This window comes from Equus asinus, chromosome 2 (genome assembly GCF_041296235.1).
Source record: "Equus asinus isolate D_3611 breed Donkey chromosome 2, EquAss-T2T_v2, whole genome shotgun sequence".
Lineage (NCBI taxonomy): Eukaryota > Metazoa > Chordata > Mammalia > Perissodactyla > Equidae > Equus > Equus asinus.
In genome coordinates this window covers 88341149-88358408 of record NC_091791.1, presented here as the reverse complement: position 1 = coordinate 88358408, position 17260 = coordinate 88341149, and the positions used below count along the sequence as shown (strand labels likewise).

The 17260-nt window shown below is 50.2% G+C and overlaps 1 protein-coding gene across 8 annotated transcripts in view; it reads left to right on the top strand.

The window, feature by feature from the left end:
- Nucleotides 1-17260, top strand: part of WDFY4 (WDFY family member 4) — a 301742-nt gene that overhangs the window by 127921 nt on the left and 156561 nt on the right. For all 8 annotated transcript variants that reach the window (XM_070493267.1, XM_070493276.1, XM_070493259.1 and 5 more), the window contains 8 exons: nt 432-531; nt 2525-2730; nt 3457-3626; nt 5733-5858; nt 10800-10964; nt 13754-13957; nt 14676-14790; nt 16059-16216. In XM_070493267.1, the coding sequence (XP_070349368.1) occupies nt 432-531; nt 2525-2730; nt 3457-3626; nt 5733-5858; nt 10800-10964; nt 13754-13957; nt 14676-14790; nt 16059-16216 (1244 nt within the window). The remainder of the gene's footprint in view (nt 1-431; nt 532-2524; nt 2731-3456; nt 3627-5732; nt 5859-10799; nt 10965-13753; nt 13958-14675; nt 14791-16058; nt 16217-17260) is intronic.

Sequence of the window (17260 nt, the reverse complement as noted above, 5' to 3'; positions counted from 1 at the left end):
AGCCTGGGAGCAAATTGAGAGCCAGAGTCGAGACTGAGGACCATCGTCTTCACCACTCTGCTCCCAGTGCCCCAGTGCATGATACCCAGTGTGCAGTCGGTGCTCAAGAAATGTTGCAGCTTATGATAATTGAAAAAAATTCTTCTATTGGAAGATAAATTTGACTTTATCATCTTTAGGATTCGGGGAAAGGAATGGGGAACATCGAAAACATCTCTAGTTAAAGCGAACTTTAGGAACATTTCCTGAAATTCTTTTCAAGCGTTGCTTGAAAAGTTGAAGTCTAGAATTGGAATGCCAAAATTTTGAGTCCCATTCCTGCCCCAGTTCCTGGGTGAACTAAGCATTTGGTGAATGCAATTGCTTACTGGGGCAAATATGGTGTCTCTTTCCATCCGTTTTCTCTCAAATCTGAATTTTCTTTTTTGTAGCTGGAAGCCAAACATCTGGAAAGACAATCTGGCTCAGAAACCAGTTGCTGGAGATGCTGCTCAGTGTAATATCTTCCTCCCAGCTTCATCTGTCCTCTGAGTAAGTAACTCCAGAAAGAGCGATTTGGCACAAGGTCGCCTCATACAGAGTGAGGTATTAAAACCTTTTCTTAATGAAAAGTTTAGCATCTCCGAGTCGGTGTTCTGCAGTGTGTTTCCTGCACTAGTCAGAAAGAAAATTATGTTCTCTCCACCCAATAAAGCAGACCTTGCCCTAAGATATTCTGATGCAAATGTTTAATGGCCATGAGTAACTCGAAACAGATTTGGTATAATTGCAATAAACTCCTTTTGTCACCATTGCTATAGCGTAATTGTTATTGTTCTGGCAGTTGTGACAATTACTGATTTTGATGTCCTGGACTTGGCAGACAATAGAATGGAGAAGTGGTTACCCTAAATAACATCTATCAAGGAAAAGGCTTGCCAAATTCTTCTGCTATTTACTGTTAGTTATTTAGTTATTTCTCCAAGTTGGAAAAAGAAGACTCTGCCTTCAATTAACTTTCAAAACAATGTGGAATCGTAAATTCCATTAGCTCTCTCCGGGTCTGCCTGCTTCACCTCCAACCCTGAAGGTGTTCATTCATTCAACTATTAGTTGAGCCCCTACTGTGTGCCAGACACTGTTTCTCGCTCTGAGGATGCGGTGCTGAGCAGGCGGTCCAGATCCTTGCTCTCGCTGAGTTGACGTTTCAGCGTGTACGTGTGTTTGGGGAGGGAGAAATCGAGATGGGGAGTCACCCTTCGGTAAAGCAGCCTTGCAAGTAGTGTTTAAAAATTTACCAGCCTACAAGTTTTTACATTCCTAGAATCAAAGCATGAGAGAACTGGAAGATGCCTTGGAGATGAGCTAGTCTAACCCCTTCCTTTTCCATCTTTTTGAAATGGAAGGCAGTGTAGTACTTAAGCACCTGGGCTCTGACGTCTATACCTCCTGGATTCAGATTCCAGCTCTGCTTCCAGGGACCTCAGGGACGTTACTTAAGCCCTTTATGACTGTCTTCTACTCATATATATGAGGATAAAAACAGCACCTGCCATAGATGGAAATTAATATATAGATAGCCCTGAGCATGGTGCCTGAGACACTATAAATACTCCATGAGCTAAATGCTATCATCATCATCATCACTATCATCATCACCACCAGCACCATCATCACCATCAGCCTCATTACCGTCATCATCACCATCAAGGAAAATGACCAGAGGACATCAAGAGCTCTGCCAAAATCATCCACTTAGAACACATCAGAGGCAGGGCTGGAAGAGAGGACAGTCTCTTGACTCCTAGTCCAGTGCTCATTTCACTGGACACCAGCCACTCCCTCACTGGGGTTAGTCTGGCATCCTGTGCTGAGAACACTGCCCCATACAGATGCATCCTTCTCTGGCTCCCAAGAGGCTGGGTCCTTTGCTGAACCATTGCCTCTGATTGGCTGCCAACCTCCCTGCCCTCCAGTTCTGCATTGTCTACCAAGTCTGTATCCTCCAGACTCATCATTTTAAAATTCCGTTTTGAAAATGACACTTAAATCACGTATTTCTTTTTTTTTTTTTTGCCTAAACTGATAAAGATGCGTAAACATCGGACTATTCCATTTAGATTAGTTTTGACAAGTGTGTTTAAAAAGGGAGGTAAATCACTGTTATGTGTTTTCTATGACTATATTGATGTAATTAGCTGGGTGACTAGACAGACACTGTGTAAGGATGAATATTAGTGGAGGACTATCCAGGAGGCTGCACATTTTGCATCTATTGACACAGTTTCCAGTTGCTTTGAAAAGCTTTGACCAACTTGTACTTCAGCCGTTAGACACAAATTCATCCATTTCGCAGCAATTTCACCAGCGTTTTATTTTATCATTCTTTTAAAATATAACATGTGCTTCCCTAAGTAATATCCAGATGGTAACCTTAACTTGCCTCTCCTAGGTGACTAGCGAGGCCAGCCATTATTCATATTTTCTGGACCTGTCATTTGCTCATGGACTGGGAGATAATTTGTTGCATGTATTGACTCCCCAGGACGAAGGAAGAGATGTTCCTGACCCTGGGGCCGGACTGGTTCCTGCTGCTTGTACAGGGCCACCTGCACCCCAGCACCACGGTGCTGGGGTTGAAGCTGTTGCTGCACTTTCTGTCAAGTTCCTCCCTCCGCGGGCGATTTAAAGATGGCCTGTCTGTAGGCTCCTGGGTGGAACGCAGCTCTGAGGGCGTGGACATCGTGATGGGTGAGTCTCCAGAAGGAAGGGCGCCACCTCATCATGGGCAATGAGTGAGGCTCCGCCAGGCTCCTCCCCGCCCGCGACCTTCACAGCTCCTTGCTGTAGGATCCCCTTGACCCCTGACCCTGATCAGCCCCATCGCCCCCTGACTTCCTTTTCCTGAAAAGCCTCCTTGGCTCGTTTCCTCTTCCTGGATGTTTCCCCTAATTCAGAACATCGGCACACCTCTCCTGGCTGGTGGGGATTCGTCCTTTAGCTCTCAGTTCAAATGCCACCTCCCCGAGGAGAGGACGGTCCTGCCTGAATCAGGGCACCTCTGCTATTCTCTCTTCGCCCCTATTATTTTCCTTTACAGTGCTTATTGCAATTCACAAGCATCTATTTGATATTTACTTGCTTAATGTCCCTCCCACGACATGGTATGTTCTTCCTGAGGGCCAGGGATTGTGAATATTTTGTTGAAACACTGTGTCCTTGTTGCCTTGTTGCCTCTAAGGTGGTAGACGCTAAATCAGTAACTGGTTTCGAATGGATGAACGGGCACGTCAGGAATAGGAATTAGCACTGAGCACTTTCTGGTGCTCATGTGCGTATGACACACATTTCTATCCTGCATTTCTATGGGATGGGTGCATGGCAGGGAATTCCCCCATGTACTCAATCCCCGCCTTGACCAGAAGTAACAGCAGTCGTTCTCTGTCGGGTTTTGTGCCTCTTCCACCTGATCAATAGACAACCTCAAGAGCCAGCCCGCCCTGCCTGACCAGAGCCCCTGCCTGCTCCCTGGGTTCCGGGTCTTGAACGACTTTCTGGCCCACCATGTGCATATTCCGGAAGTCTACCTCATCGTGGCCACCTTCTTCCTACAGACGCCACTTACAGAGCTGAGGGATGGGCCCAAGGTAGGTTCACGGGGCACCCTCAGGAGGGAGTGATACACTGGGTTTTCTGCTTCCATACGACCCAGGGAGTTCCCTAAGACCCTCCACCTCTTCCTCCCTCCACCTCCTACTCCTATGGTGTCCTGACCCACTTCTTTCCCTAGCAGTCCCACACCCCTTGGCTAGCTCCTCACATATGCTTGGCTCCCTTGGCCTCTGTATGCCATCGTCCCTCCCAGCAGGTCTCTGTTTTCGTCAGTCCCACTTTTAAATGTTTTTCCTTCTGGCCACAGCTGGAGAAGTCATATGATGGTGGGGTGGTGGGACGAGGTGAGTTGCTGCCACCACAGACTTGGAGCCTTGGTTTGTGCCTTCAGAAAAGACATGTCCCTTCACCTTAGTAATGCCCGCTGTTCCCTACATTCTAATATAGACCTTACAAGCTCTTGAGTCTTCTGGCCCCCAGCTGCCCTGTGCTCAGATGACTTACCTCATAGCGGGAGTGGAGGCTGCCCACGAGGGGACATTGGTGCTGTACCCGGCTCTCCACCACGTGTTTGTGCCATAACCCCCTTCACGACCTTCTCTCATTGTCACTGGCAAAGGGGAGCTTCTCAAGGCTGATCTGGATTTCTTCTACTCCTTTCCTGAGTGACTCACCCTATTGTATCCCTTCTTTCTTTTGTATTTTCAGCATCTCCTTTTCTATTGACCCTTTCCATGTAGACCACTGTCTGTTAAGCGATGGCCCCCCTAAAACCAGAAGCTACCCCCTTGACTCACACTCTTGACCAACTGCTGTCCTGTTTATCACTCTCTGTCTTTCCTTGGCCAAGTTTCTCCAAAGAAGAGTACACTCCTTGCACACACCTTCTCACCATCCCCTCACTCACTCACTTGCATTGCATCCGAGTCTTCATTGGCTCCCATTGCTGCAGGATCAGGTTCAGACTCCACTGCTGGCATCAAGCCCCTTCTCAATGGGGCCCCTGGCTTGTGTCTCCCACCCAGCTTCTTCCCTCGCCCGCTCTTGGCGCTGCAGTCCCCCTCAGTCACCTCCCCAGTGAGACCAGCTGCTTTGCGCTTGCATATCCTGTGCCTTTAATGAGTCCTTTCTCCCACCATCACCTGCCTGGTGAGGTGTCCTCCCCAGTATTCAGCTCAGATGTCACCTCCTGCTGAGATCCCCTAGACAGTGGATACCATTCCCCGCTTTGTGCCTCAACCTACCCTTGCCGTATGTGGCACAGACACGTTTGCCTCTCTTGTTAGACACCGAGCACCTCAAGAACGGACCCCACCTCCTCCTCATCTTCCCAGGCCCCTGACAAAGAGCAGACTCTGAAATCGTTTCTTGGTCTTGAGTTGAGTTAAACTGAATTGAGATGGGTGGGGAGGCATGGCTTTGCAAATAGAAGGCTAAAATGCTCACCGCTCTTCCCCATCCTTATATTTGACCTATCTAAATCTTGATGTTATTGTAGATCACACTTCAAAACACAGTCCTTAATATGCGTGCTAAGTTCAGCAACACCCTGTATTTTTATTTTGCTGAGACGTATCGCAGAAAACATATGTCTGCTGAGTGTCAGGACCCGTGATAGATGTGTTACATATTTTATTTCACTTGATATTTCTAACAATCCCGTGGGGTAGATAATGTAATTTCCATCTCACTGAGAAGGAAACTGAAATACCAAGAAGCTGAATAGCCTGCATAAGCGCAGCCTTTGAAGAGGTACACTCGGGTCACCCTGCTGGTCAAGCGCGCGCTCTCTTTGCCATGCTCTGCACTTTCTCCAAAGCCTTTGCCTTTATCATGTGTCTTCTTCCATCTTATTTACAAAAATTCATTAAAGTTGATTGGGACATTGAGTATTTGTGATGTCAGACCAAAAGGCCTAAACTTGAGGCAAGCTGCTAGTGGGTCTTTAGCACCTCCTCGGAGCTGTGCATTTCCTTTGTGCACCATCGAGGGGACTGAAATTCACCACGTGGGCCAGCCTCCGGGTCTGCTCCTGTGCTGTTTCCTACTGGGGCGCCTGGGAAATGCGATGTTCTGGCTGGAAAGCTGGTCCCCTGGCTGTGGAGCCGCCGGTCTCCTTACAGCCCCTGCTTGTCTTTCAGGAAAGCCTGGATGCCATGCTCCAGTGGCTTCTGCAGAGGCACCACAGGGAAGACGTTGTCCGGGCCGGGCTGTGCACTGAGGGTGCCCTGCTGCTCTTGGAAATGCTGAAAGCCACCATGAGCCAGGTGAGCCCCCCTCCCCCCATGCCGTGAGGAGGTTCCCAGGGGACGACAACGGTGGAAGGTCACCTTGACTTTGCCCAGCAGCTTCCCAGTCATACCGGTCATTGCAAGTGTTACTCCCAATGCTTGACAGAAGAGGTGGAATGGGTTCCTCATGATAACTTGGGTGCACAGTGGGAAACCCAGCCCAAATGTCCCCAATGAGGTTCATGCGCTCTTGCCGAAGACATCCATTTTCCATTTGTTTAAACATTTGACTTTCTTCACTGGGAAGTTTAATGCCTTCAGTAAAAGGAAACACTTTTTTTGAACAACTGGTTTAGGTGGGGAACTTCAGGGACCCACATTTGGGGACCTGTGAGGTAGAGACCTGTCTTAGAGAAGACAGACGTTCACCAACTACATACGTGACATGGGCAGCCTTAATCCAGGCCTTCGAGGCCCACCAGAGGTGGGTGGAGAGGTTATTCAGACGTGGAGGCAGGTGTGAGGGGTGAAGGCCAAGGGGCCTGTGGACAGGAGTAATTTGAGCCAGATCAACAAGAACACGCGTGAGAGGCTGAAAAATTCCAACTTCCGTCTGTAGGCAAGGGCAACCAGAGGCTTGAGTGTGTGTGTGTTGGGGGGGTCTTTATTGCTTTTATAAAATGATGCATGATTGCCTGTAAAACGTAAACAAAAGGAAAAAGTAGAAAGCAAAAATCACCTGAAATATATCCATCCAGAGATAAGCACTGTGAACCTTAGTGGAATATCCTTCCAGATGCTTCTCTGAGATTATACCACATCCTTATGGAGGACTAGACCACTTAAGTTCCTTTTGCCTTTTTTTCCGCAACATGTTGTGGACATATTTGCATATCACTAAAAATACGTGGGAAACATCCATATTTGTAAATGGAAATCCATGTTGCTTCTCGGAGTGTTTTTTGTTATAGAAAGCCTGTAATGCACTTTCTTGAGGACGGAGACATCTTTTGTTTCCAGTTCGGTGTCCTCCTTAGTGTCAAGTCTGGGATGTGGGATTGGGGGTCAAAGTGCACTGCACGCATTTTCTGTGGATGCGTTTCTCAGGAAGGTTGCCTTAGACATTAAGCAGATGCACTTCTCCATCTACCGAGCATCCGCCATCTTGTACAGAAGTCCTCACAGCCGCAACAACACGGCCAAACTGGTGATTTGCTAGTGAGTCCTTTTGCATTTATCACTACTGAGGTTGATGTCATTTTTTACATGCTTATTAACCATTTCTATTTGTTTTACTGTGAATGGCCTGTTTGAATCTTTTGCCAACTTTGTGTGTGTGTGTGTGATTATGCTAAGAAAGTACAGATTACACCTGCTCTTTTTTAAAGCAAGAATGTATTTAATTTCTATTAAATACTCTTTTAGTATATAATGAGATGATCATATGCCTTTATACTTTTTTTCTTTTAACCGCCTATTGAATTATGTCAATTTTCTCATGTTCTTGCAAAGATCTCAGTCACTGTTCTTATTCTTTTAGCATATTTTCTTATTCTGTTTGTCATATTTTATGATTTTGCCTGAATATTTATAAGTGATATTAGGCTGTAGTTGCGTCTTTGTTGGGTTTTGATATCAGTATTTTGCTAGCTTTATTAAAAAAAGCCTGCTCGTCTTTCTTTGTATTCAAGATGTTAGGTCCATAATTCTTATATTATTTAAATTGTTCCAATGAAATTTCTTTGGCCTGAATTTTTTCCATTATTGCCTATTTAGGCTTTTAAATGTCTCTTTGATCTAGTTTAGGCAATTGATATTTTTAAAAATCTTCCCATTTAGTTTGCATAAATGGTCTCTTTTAATTCACTTAATTTTCTGTGTGATTATTTCCCTCCTTTTGTTCTTAATTTGTAAGTTCATGTTCTCTCTTGACCCCACCCCTCCCACTACTTGAGGAGCTGAAGATGTGTATTTATTTAAACAACCAACTTTGGGTATATTTCTCATTCTCCTGGTATTTTTTTCTGGCTAATTCTAAGATTTTGATATTTGGCATCTTCAGTTTTTTCTTGTTTTCCAGAGTTTCTGTGATTGCAATTTTAAAGACCTTTTTGGCTCGTGTTTTTCAGCGTCCATGTGGTTGAACTTTTTGTTTTTTCATTGTTATCTGTTTCCAGTTCTGTTTTATCCAGTCAGAACGCTTGACCTGTACACTTTCCATCTTTGCGAAACTTATTCATGATTCCATTGTAGGCCTATTGTGCAATTAATTTTGGGGTGCTGAAAAAATGTCTATTTTCTGTTGTGGTATCAGGAGTTTGTTAGCTTTCTACTCAATTGATGTTATTTTAAAAAAGCAAACAGAAGGAATAACATGAAAGCATTTAAAATAAAGAAAATACATAGTGTGCTGAGAGAAGTCAAAACATAAGTCTGAACATGTACATTATAATATTAAACACCAAATGGTTAACTGGTAGATTACAGATATGACTCTTAGACTGAGTCAGAAAACAAGACACAATCTTCTGGGATCTAACACAAGAAAAGTCATTCAAAGACATTGTTTTGGTTCCATGAAAGGATCTGTCATGAAAGCATCATTTACCGAATACAACAGATCAGCATCAAAATATAAAAGGCCCAAACTGGGAGAATAGAGAGAAAGGCCAGAAGCTTAATTGTGGTGCATTACTCTAACACATCTTTCTCAGCTAATTTTATTTTGTCTGTTTTATTTTTTGCTTGGAACTGTGCTTTGTCTGATACTGTCCCCTTGCCCAGTGGTCACCATAGCTGAGTTCGCCCGTTCTTGAACTTGGTATAAATGGAATCACACAGTCTGTATTCTGTGGCATCGGGCTTCTTTCACTCATCGTTGCTTGTGGGTTTCACTCCCATTGTTGTGTATATCAGTAGCTCATTCTTTTTTATTGTTGAGTAATAGTTTATTGTGATAATCACTATTTATTTATCCCTTCTGGCTCGCTTCCATCTGGAAATATTACGAATAAAGCCACTATGTGTGTATCTTTTGGTGGACATACATACTTGTTTCTGTTGGAAATCTACCCAGGAGTGAAATTGTGGGTCACAAGCTACACACAGGACTTGCTTTAATAGATATTGCCGAGTACGCTGCGAAGTGGAAGTGCCGGTTTATGCTCACCAGCTCTTCTTTTGGAAGGGTTCTAGCTGCTCCACGTCCTGGCCAGTGTTTGGCACTGTCAGTCTTTTAGGCGTTAGCGGTTCTGCTGTGTGCAACTATCCTCTGGAACAGACAGTATTATGTCCATTGTGCAAATGTAGACACTGGAGGTTAACTCACTTGGGCAAGGTCACAGAGAGAGGGCCTGGTGGAGGCCTGTGTGTGTGGCATTAACGTGACCCTCTAGGTCACCGCCGTGCCTAAGAGCCTGCAGGGGCTCCTGGTGCTCAGTGCGTCAAATCCGAACTCCTCTTCCAAAAGGTGCGAGCTCTCTGTGTCTGAGCTTTCCTCCCTGCTTCTTCTGCGTTCACCCCGTGCTAGTCACTGTGAAAATAAGCCTGAAGCACTAAGAGGTCTCATTTTAATCCTCGTGACAACCTTATGAAACAGGTCATGGTACGATCCTGGGTTTATGGAGTTGGGACTTGAGGTGACGGGGGATCCAAGCAACACAGTCAGTAGGTGGCACAGGCAAGGTTTGAACCAGGCAGAAAAAAAACCAGAAAAATCTCGCAGAACTCCGCCCTGAGGTCCTCGCCCGTGAATCTCATATGGTGCTGTAAGAACCTGCTGGAGAAACCAGAAGCAGGTGACTTCAGAAGCAGCTTCTCCCTGCCTGCCTGCTCAGCCCTGTCCGGAGCCTCCTGGGGCGCTGCGAATGAGATTTTGACCTGCTCTCTGATTGCCCCGTGCATATTACCTTTCTTGCTACAGTTAGCTTTATCTTTTCTAGTACGAGGCTCTGTTCCAGGCACTAGTTATGTACCTGGTAAACAGGATGTCCTAACTCATGCCCATGGGCCAGGACTCGAGGCAGGCAGGTGGGGAAATGAGAAAGCCATGGATGGGAGGGGCTGGGGCTGAGTAACTGGCCAGAGGAACACCTGACGTCCACCTGTAACATCCGCAGGGGTGTGGCTGTGCACGGACGAAGCCTGATGTTAAGGCTGATCAATTTTCAAGTTCCAGACTGTTTATTCAGGACAGAGCAGGACGTCAGGCAGCAGCTGGAGCCTGTCTCCAGACAGAGTGACTGGGTGCGGCTGGTCCGGAGAGCCAGGCTTCAGTGGGACACTAGTGTGCAGCCGGGGTGGAGGTTCAGCCATGTGGCCAGGGCCAGGTTAGGGGGCAAACAGGTCCCCAGGTCTCCTCAGGGCACTGGGTGTCAGCCTAGTGCAACATGATTCCTTCCAGAGCCCTGGCTGGTGGGTAGGGGCTTCCAGCCCTGCCAGCCTCAGACAGGCTTTGTCCAGGTGTCAGCCAGGGCAGAGGCCACAGCTGGGAGCATTAGCACTGGGCTGAGGAAGGCTGGACTTGACCCTGATTGGCAAGTTCCTTGAGCACAGAGGCTGTGTCTAATCCCTAGGTGATGGTATGGGGAAGAGCCAGACTTTGCAGCCGGATTGTCTGGGTTCAATTTCTGGCTCTGCCCTTTACCTGCTGGGTGACCTTTGGTAAGCTACTTAACGTCTCTGTGCCTCTGTCTTCCCATCTGTAACATAGGGGTGAACATAGAACCCACCTCAGAGGGTCTGTGAGATGAGAAGAGGAATATGTGTGAAGCCCTTCGAACAACGCCTGCGTGCATTAAACCCTTCCCCAAAGGATGACCAGTGTCGAGGGCTAATGCATTGTCTTAGGTGTCTTGCAATAAGATGTCTTGTTGAGAGTCTCAGAAATGAGGTCTTCCCCCCAGATTTCAAACCCTCTGGCTCCTTTGCAGCCCAGTCGTGCTCCCTTGCACCGCCTCTCATGAAATGTGCCCTCAGCCCGTGACAGGTCCTGGAGACGACGCCTGGGAGCGGACGTTCCCGGCCAGCGTGCTACAGTTCCTGGGCCTCGTGCACAGCACCTACCCCCAGGACCCAGCCTGGCGGGCCCCGGAGTTCCTCCAGACCTTGGCCGCAGTCACCTTCCCCCTGGGAAGCCACAAGGTAGGACATGCCACCGCCCTGCCTCCGTGAGAGCAGGGGTGAGCGTCATGTTGTCCTCCTCCAAGGACGAAGGGCAAACTTCCTCCCCACTCCCCAAGATTAAAATACGTTTTAAGGCAATTTGGCTGAAACATTGAGTAAACAACGTGAGTAATTTTTCCTTTTCTTGGCTTAGGTGCAGCTTGAGGTCGTTTTCAGCTCTGAGATTTCAATCATTTTTTGAGTTGTTAGGCATCTCAGGAATGAGAAATTTGATGGTAGATCTAGTCCAATTCTATGTGGAATATCCACGCACTGATCACGGGAAACAGCAAATTCCATGCCAGGAAGCCTGTGGCCGGTGCAGCCCGCACGGGAGGCTGGGCCTGGAAGACGGTCCTGTCTTTTGTCTCAGGGCCTCATCCTGGTCTCAAGGTCATAATCTGGGACTCCTCTTCATCAGAGGGTTCACCCAGGCACGGCTTAGAGCCAGCCGAGCCGAGGCTGTGAGGGCAGGGGGACCGCCGGGTCTTGAGGACAAGGTGTGAGAGTGGGGGTGGGGAGGGGGCCGTGGGAAGAGCCGTGAGTGAGTTTGAGATGGAGAACCAGCGGGTCAAGGGGACTCAGTGGGCTGGGAGCATCTGGCAGCTGAGAGGAGGCGGTGAGGGCCGTGTGAAGGGCAGGTATAGGAGGGCAGAAAGGGCAGGGCGGAAGTCCGCTTGTCGCCCCAGCCTAGTGGAGTAGGAAGCTGAGGCCAGGCAGGGAGAACGAGAGGGTGACATCTGTTGCAAGTCGAGAGCTGCAGCTAAAGGAGCGTGTCAGAAAGGCACACGACGGTGAGGCGAGGCTTAGAGGCTGTTTGCTCCATCATTGTGTGCTAAACAACCAAATAAACTAGCGAACGTGCCTTTCAGCTCATCTTTTCTAGAAGTGTGTTCATGGTGGTGGCCTCCATGTATGGACACCCACAACGGCCCTGCGCCTGCCACTTCCCGTAACCTGCAGGCCCCCGGGGCAGGTGGCGGCGGGCAGACAGGGCAGAAGTGCGATTCGGAGAGGGAAGGGCGGCTGACCTGGTCCCCGGGTTGGGGCACGGTGAGGCCTGTCTCACAGGATGGTTGAGAGAATGCAACGCACCAGTTTCCGTGATTCCTGAGTGACAGACCCGAGATTTGAACCTCACTCTCTCACCCCAAAGCCCGTGTCCTCTTCATCACAGTCAGTTTAAGATAAAATTGAACGGCCAAATGAAATTTAAGAGTAATTAGCTTTGATAAAAAGACTAAATACAAAGAGTAGAAGATTTGCCAAAAGAGAAAATGGCTCGATGGGTTAAACAACTAAAGTAACATACTAGGACAGTAAGATGAAAAGAAAAAGACATAGCAAAGAGCAGAGGCAGGCAGTGCGGGCAGCGCTGGAGGGGTCAGGGCTGGGACCCCACACGGAGGCCAGGCGCCCCCCGGCCAGGCAGGGGGGAAGGACAATCCTATAGGCTGCCCCTCAGCATCCCTCCGAGTGGGCTTTCTGGAGGGGACCAGGGCCCTGAGGTCCGTGGCCTGACATTCTCAGCCCAGATCGCCACCTCAGCCCCTGCAGCTGGGGACCAGCCTCGCCATCTGCTGAACTGGGGTTCCGGCCGGCTGCCCGCCAGCAGCTGCAGAGCACACTCTGACCCAGGCCTCCTCCTCCCCACGCTCAAAGCTCCCGCCTGGGGGAGAGGCTGGGCCAAAGTCACCTCCCCAGCTGATGAGCTGCGGGTGGGCCAGGCCCTCTCTTGGGGCTCCTGGCTCCCGTTCCAAAGCCCTTATCGCCACACCTGCTTGCCTCCTCCTGGCTGCCAGTCAGCTCAGCTCCAAAAGGCCTTTGCTCCCAGAAAATGTGATAGACTGTGTTCACACCGAAGGCTGGTGGCCAAAAGCCTTCTATTTGCTGTGAATGTATATGGCATCTTTCCAGCCAAGGCCGCATGGAGCTAATTAATGCAGTCACCACCTCCCTAGGTGCCATTAAATTCATTTTATGGCTTAATTAAGAACGGCTGCATTAATTTTATGAATGAGCAAAGGGAGGCGCCGACAGATGAATGCACATGAACAGTTTGCGGGCCTGGAGTCCGGAGGCCCCGGCCGCGTGTCCTTGGGCGTGTCATTCGGCCTCCCAGCATCTCCCTCTCCTCCTGGACGTCTCTGGGCTAATGACCCCGGTCTCATTTGTCCCCCAGTGTTTTTATCAATATGAAAACAGGAAGTGAGGGCCAAGGCTGCAAGGACATGGCTGCCCGGGTTCTCTGAAGTCTTGCTTGTCCCCTTTCACCTGAGGGTCCTGTCTTCCAACATCAGCAGAGTGGGGCAGGCAGAAAGGCAAGGGCAACACCAGCAGGTGGGGACCGGCTTTCTTGACCTTATCCCGGGGCCAGTTATTGCCATGTGCACTCTTCTCTCCGTGGGTCCTCATACACGTTTGTGAGATCCTTCTGTCATCGCCATCTGACTGGGGGGAGCTGGTCTCCAAGGAGGGAGGTGACTTGCCCAGGCCACATCCTGGGCCTCATCGCTGAGCACCGCAGGCCTGTCTGCTCTGTGCTCAACATCTGCCCACACCTCTGAGGTTTGCAGACCACAGCAGCCCACTTTATGAGCCATGGGACTCTGGGCAAGTCGCCCACCTCCTGGGAGTCTCAGTTTCCTTCCATGTTAATGTGTGTGATGAGAATCCCGCCTGTGCGCACCTCAGAGGTGGACCCAAAAGAGTGCTGAGGCTGAAAGAGCAGGGAAGGCCACTCACGCTGGGGCTCTCTTGTCTTTGAGGGGTCCGTGCCTGAGTCTTCCCAGGACGACAGTGGTCCCGGGGCTGCAGCCGAAGGCGACAGTGCTGCCGAGGGTCTACAGGCTCCTGCTGAGTCTCATCCCACCCGGAAGCAGCTGAGGGAGTTCACGCAGCGACTCTTGAGGGAGCTTTTGCTAGCGGCTCCCAGCCCCAAGCAGTGGCTGCCGCTAGAGGTGCTCCTGGAGGTGGGTTGGAAAGGAAGTCGTTGGGCCTTGTGCTGTGGGAGCAGCCCGGGAGGGCGCGGGCACCACGAGGGTGGGCTGTGCCCAGGGAGACCCGCGGCCTGCAGATGCCAGCTGGCCGGTGGTGGAGAAGGTCTCCCAGCTGTCCGGTGTTGGAGAAGGTCTCCCGAGACTGCAGCGAGGTGGTGGGAGGGAGGCCTGGGGACCGCAGGCCCTGGCAGAGCCGAAACTCTCCAAGCAGCAGAGAACAGATGAGCAAGGGGAGGTCTTAGCCAGGTCTCTGAAGAAGAGCCTGAGGCACAGATTTTGTGGAAGTGATTTCTTGGGGGCAGTGCTCTCGGGAGAAGCAGAGAAGGGATGGCGAGGAAGACAAGGGGGAAGCCAGCCAGGAAATGGTCTCAGCCATAGCCTGGCCCTAAGGGGGCACTGGTGCGCTATCTGCATCCCAGAGTTGGCCCCACCTTGGGGCACCTGCCAGGAGGTCATTCACCAGGGGCCCCCCTACTTGTCTCCTCGCCCTGGGAAGTAGGCATTCCTCCCTGAGTGAGGCAGCTTGGGCAGCAGAGGGCAGTGCCCTGGACAAGGGGTAGCTGTGGGTAGTTGGCAGCCCACACCCCCAGCATCTGTGGCGTTAGCACACGGGCCAGGAAGGGGACCCAATGGGCACTGGGTGGACAAGACGGCCGTGCGGCTGCCGTCTTAGGCATGGGTGTGCTTCCAGGCTTCTCCGGACAATGCCACCGGCCAGCAGAAGCGAGACTTCCAGACTGAGGTCCTGCTTTCCACCATGGAAATATTTCACGTGATGAGTGGAGGCAACACACAGGCGTGCAGAGGTGAGTCGGGGGGGCTTGCTCCTTGTTGTTTATGACACGAAGCTACTGATGGCAGAGCAGGAAACCCAGCACGCCCACCAGCCACTGCCCGCAGCCCCATAGAGGAGTGTTAGGGCTGGGATTAGGAGCGGAGAGAAGCAGCCTTCCATCTGCACGTCTGTTCCTCCGAGTCCATGACACGAGCTCACTGACCCCAGGGACGGCATGCTGCTGCTTTCCATGACGCCTCTGTCATCCTCGGGCCATTCGGAGACAGAAGGGCCCTCTGCCCCCTGAGCTCAGATCAGTTCTCCTCCAGCTTTAGTCGAATCGAGTCCTCTTCCCATGGGGGAAGTCAAGACGCCAGCTGGAATTTCACGTTCTTCTGCTCGGTGTCTCATTCTTTGTCCCTGTGCCTGGGCACAGCAGATGTTCCTTAAACAGATGACCTTGGAGGACGATGCTGCGGTTGCCCCTAAGAATTCAGACTGCAGCTTCCTTCAGAACCTCTAGTTCCAGGGCATCTGTACTTCCCAACAAGATTAGACAAAGTCCTTTCTGTGGTTTCTGAGCCACAGAATCCTCAGTGACGTCACTCGTCTTCTGGATTCCTCCTTGCCCCTCAATGCGGAAACCCTGACTTGTGGTCCTTCTCGTGGAGTGTCTGAAGTGTGGGAGACAGTAGAGCAGTGAAAAGCGTGAGCTCGGGGGTCCCACGTCCAATCTTGGCTCTGTCACTGGACAGCGGTGTGACTCTGGCAGGTGCCTGAGCTGTGAGTGAGGACGACAACCGTGGCTAACTTGGAGGGTTGTTGTAAGGCTTAGCTGAGGTCATCGCATCCCCGTCTGAGCACAGTGGCTCATTGTGCACAGCAGACGATCGATATCACAGCTTTATCCTCTGCCCCATGTGGCAGCCATCCTAGGGTCACCACGACAGCCTTCCCATTTACCCTATGCCTTAAGTTCTCCTCTGCCCTCCTTCCAAACGGCCACTGGAAGAAATGCTGCCCCTCGCTTGCCTTCTCCCCACTTGGTTTATATCACTGACCAGATTGTTCAAAATCAATTTACTCTGAATGAATGTGTGTGTTCAATGGGCACCTGCTGTGTATAAGACCCCATCTTTGGAACAATGTGGTATACAGAGGGTTACAATGGGGTCCACAGAGGTTAGTAAGATGTGTTTGGTTACCAAGAGGGGCTTGGAGACTGTTGTGGGGAGAAGGCCATTCAGATTCTGATGATTTCTCAGATTCTGTCTGTTTCCTCACCACCCCCGTCCCCAGGCAGTAAAGAGCTTCAGCCAAACACAGAAGCTGCTGCTGCTCCTTCTCTCACCAACATCTCCCACTTCACCCAGAAGCTGGTGGAGAAGCTGTATAGTGGGATGTTCTCAGCAGACCCCAGACACATCCTTCTCTTCATCACGGAGCACATCATGGTGGTAAGAACCCCAGGCTGGCCGTGGTGGTAAGGGTGCTCTTGCGGACCCACCAAGTGTCTGGATGACACACTGCTGGCTACCGTCCAGTTGGCCCAGACTGACCTGCTGTACTTCCTGAAACAGAACCTGAGGTGGGTGGGAGGAAGGAGGACCTTTACAGCCCAGGCAACACCTGGCGGCTGTGGGTGCCCGGCCCGGCTCTCATCTCAGGCCACCTGAGATGCATCTCAGCTGTTGGGAGCTGCAGCTCCCCACGCTGGCACCTGAGCTCTGTCCCCTCCTAGACCCTACACATCCCCTTTGCATTTTTATTGTGATTGTTGGTTTAATGTTAGTTATTGTTATTCCTCATTAACAAAGGGCCACAAAGGTCTTTATCTCCAAAAGGCCTATTTCATTTTCTTCTTCAGTATCCACCTCCATCATATCTGGGCGTTCCTGACATCGAGGCAAGAGTCTATTATTCTTGCACGTGCTCTCTCTTCAGATAGATCTACACACAAACGCATGCCTATGATACACGCTTAGATGCAAGTGTGTGTGTGTGTACAGGTGTCCACATTCTTGTTGTACACGTGTACATACACAGAGAATCACACAACCTCAAAATTCTGGAGCTGAACACTTTTTTGGTCCTCGCCTCCCATTTCATTCTGGAAACCTTTCCCAACAAGCAGCCGTTCACTCTTTCCTCGGACCCTCCCCGTATGAGACGCTCACTCTGGCTGAGGTGGCCTCAGCCAGGGGGACACTGTGATTGCTGGAGGCATTTTCTCTTGCCAAGGTCAGGTCTCCGTCCGCCAACGCCTGCCGGCAGCTGTCGGTGTGTCCTCTGCAGCGGACTCCAGGAAGCCCCTCTCCTTGCTCGTCACGCCTCATAGGGAGAGTGACATCTGGGCCCCAGCACCTTCTGTCTGTGGAGTCACCCGCAGACCCCAGGACTGGGCCTCAACACAATTCCTAGGGTGACAGTCAGTCTGGCTGTGTGCAGCTCTAGGCAAGGCTGAAAAGAATGTATTCGTAGGCTTCTTTGGTTATAACTCC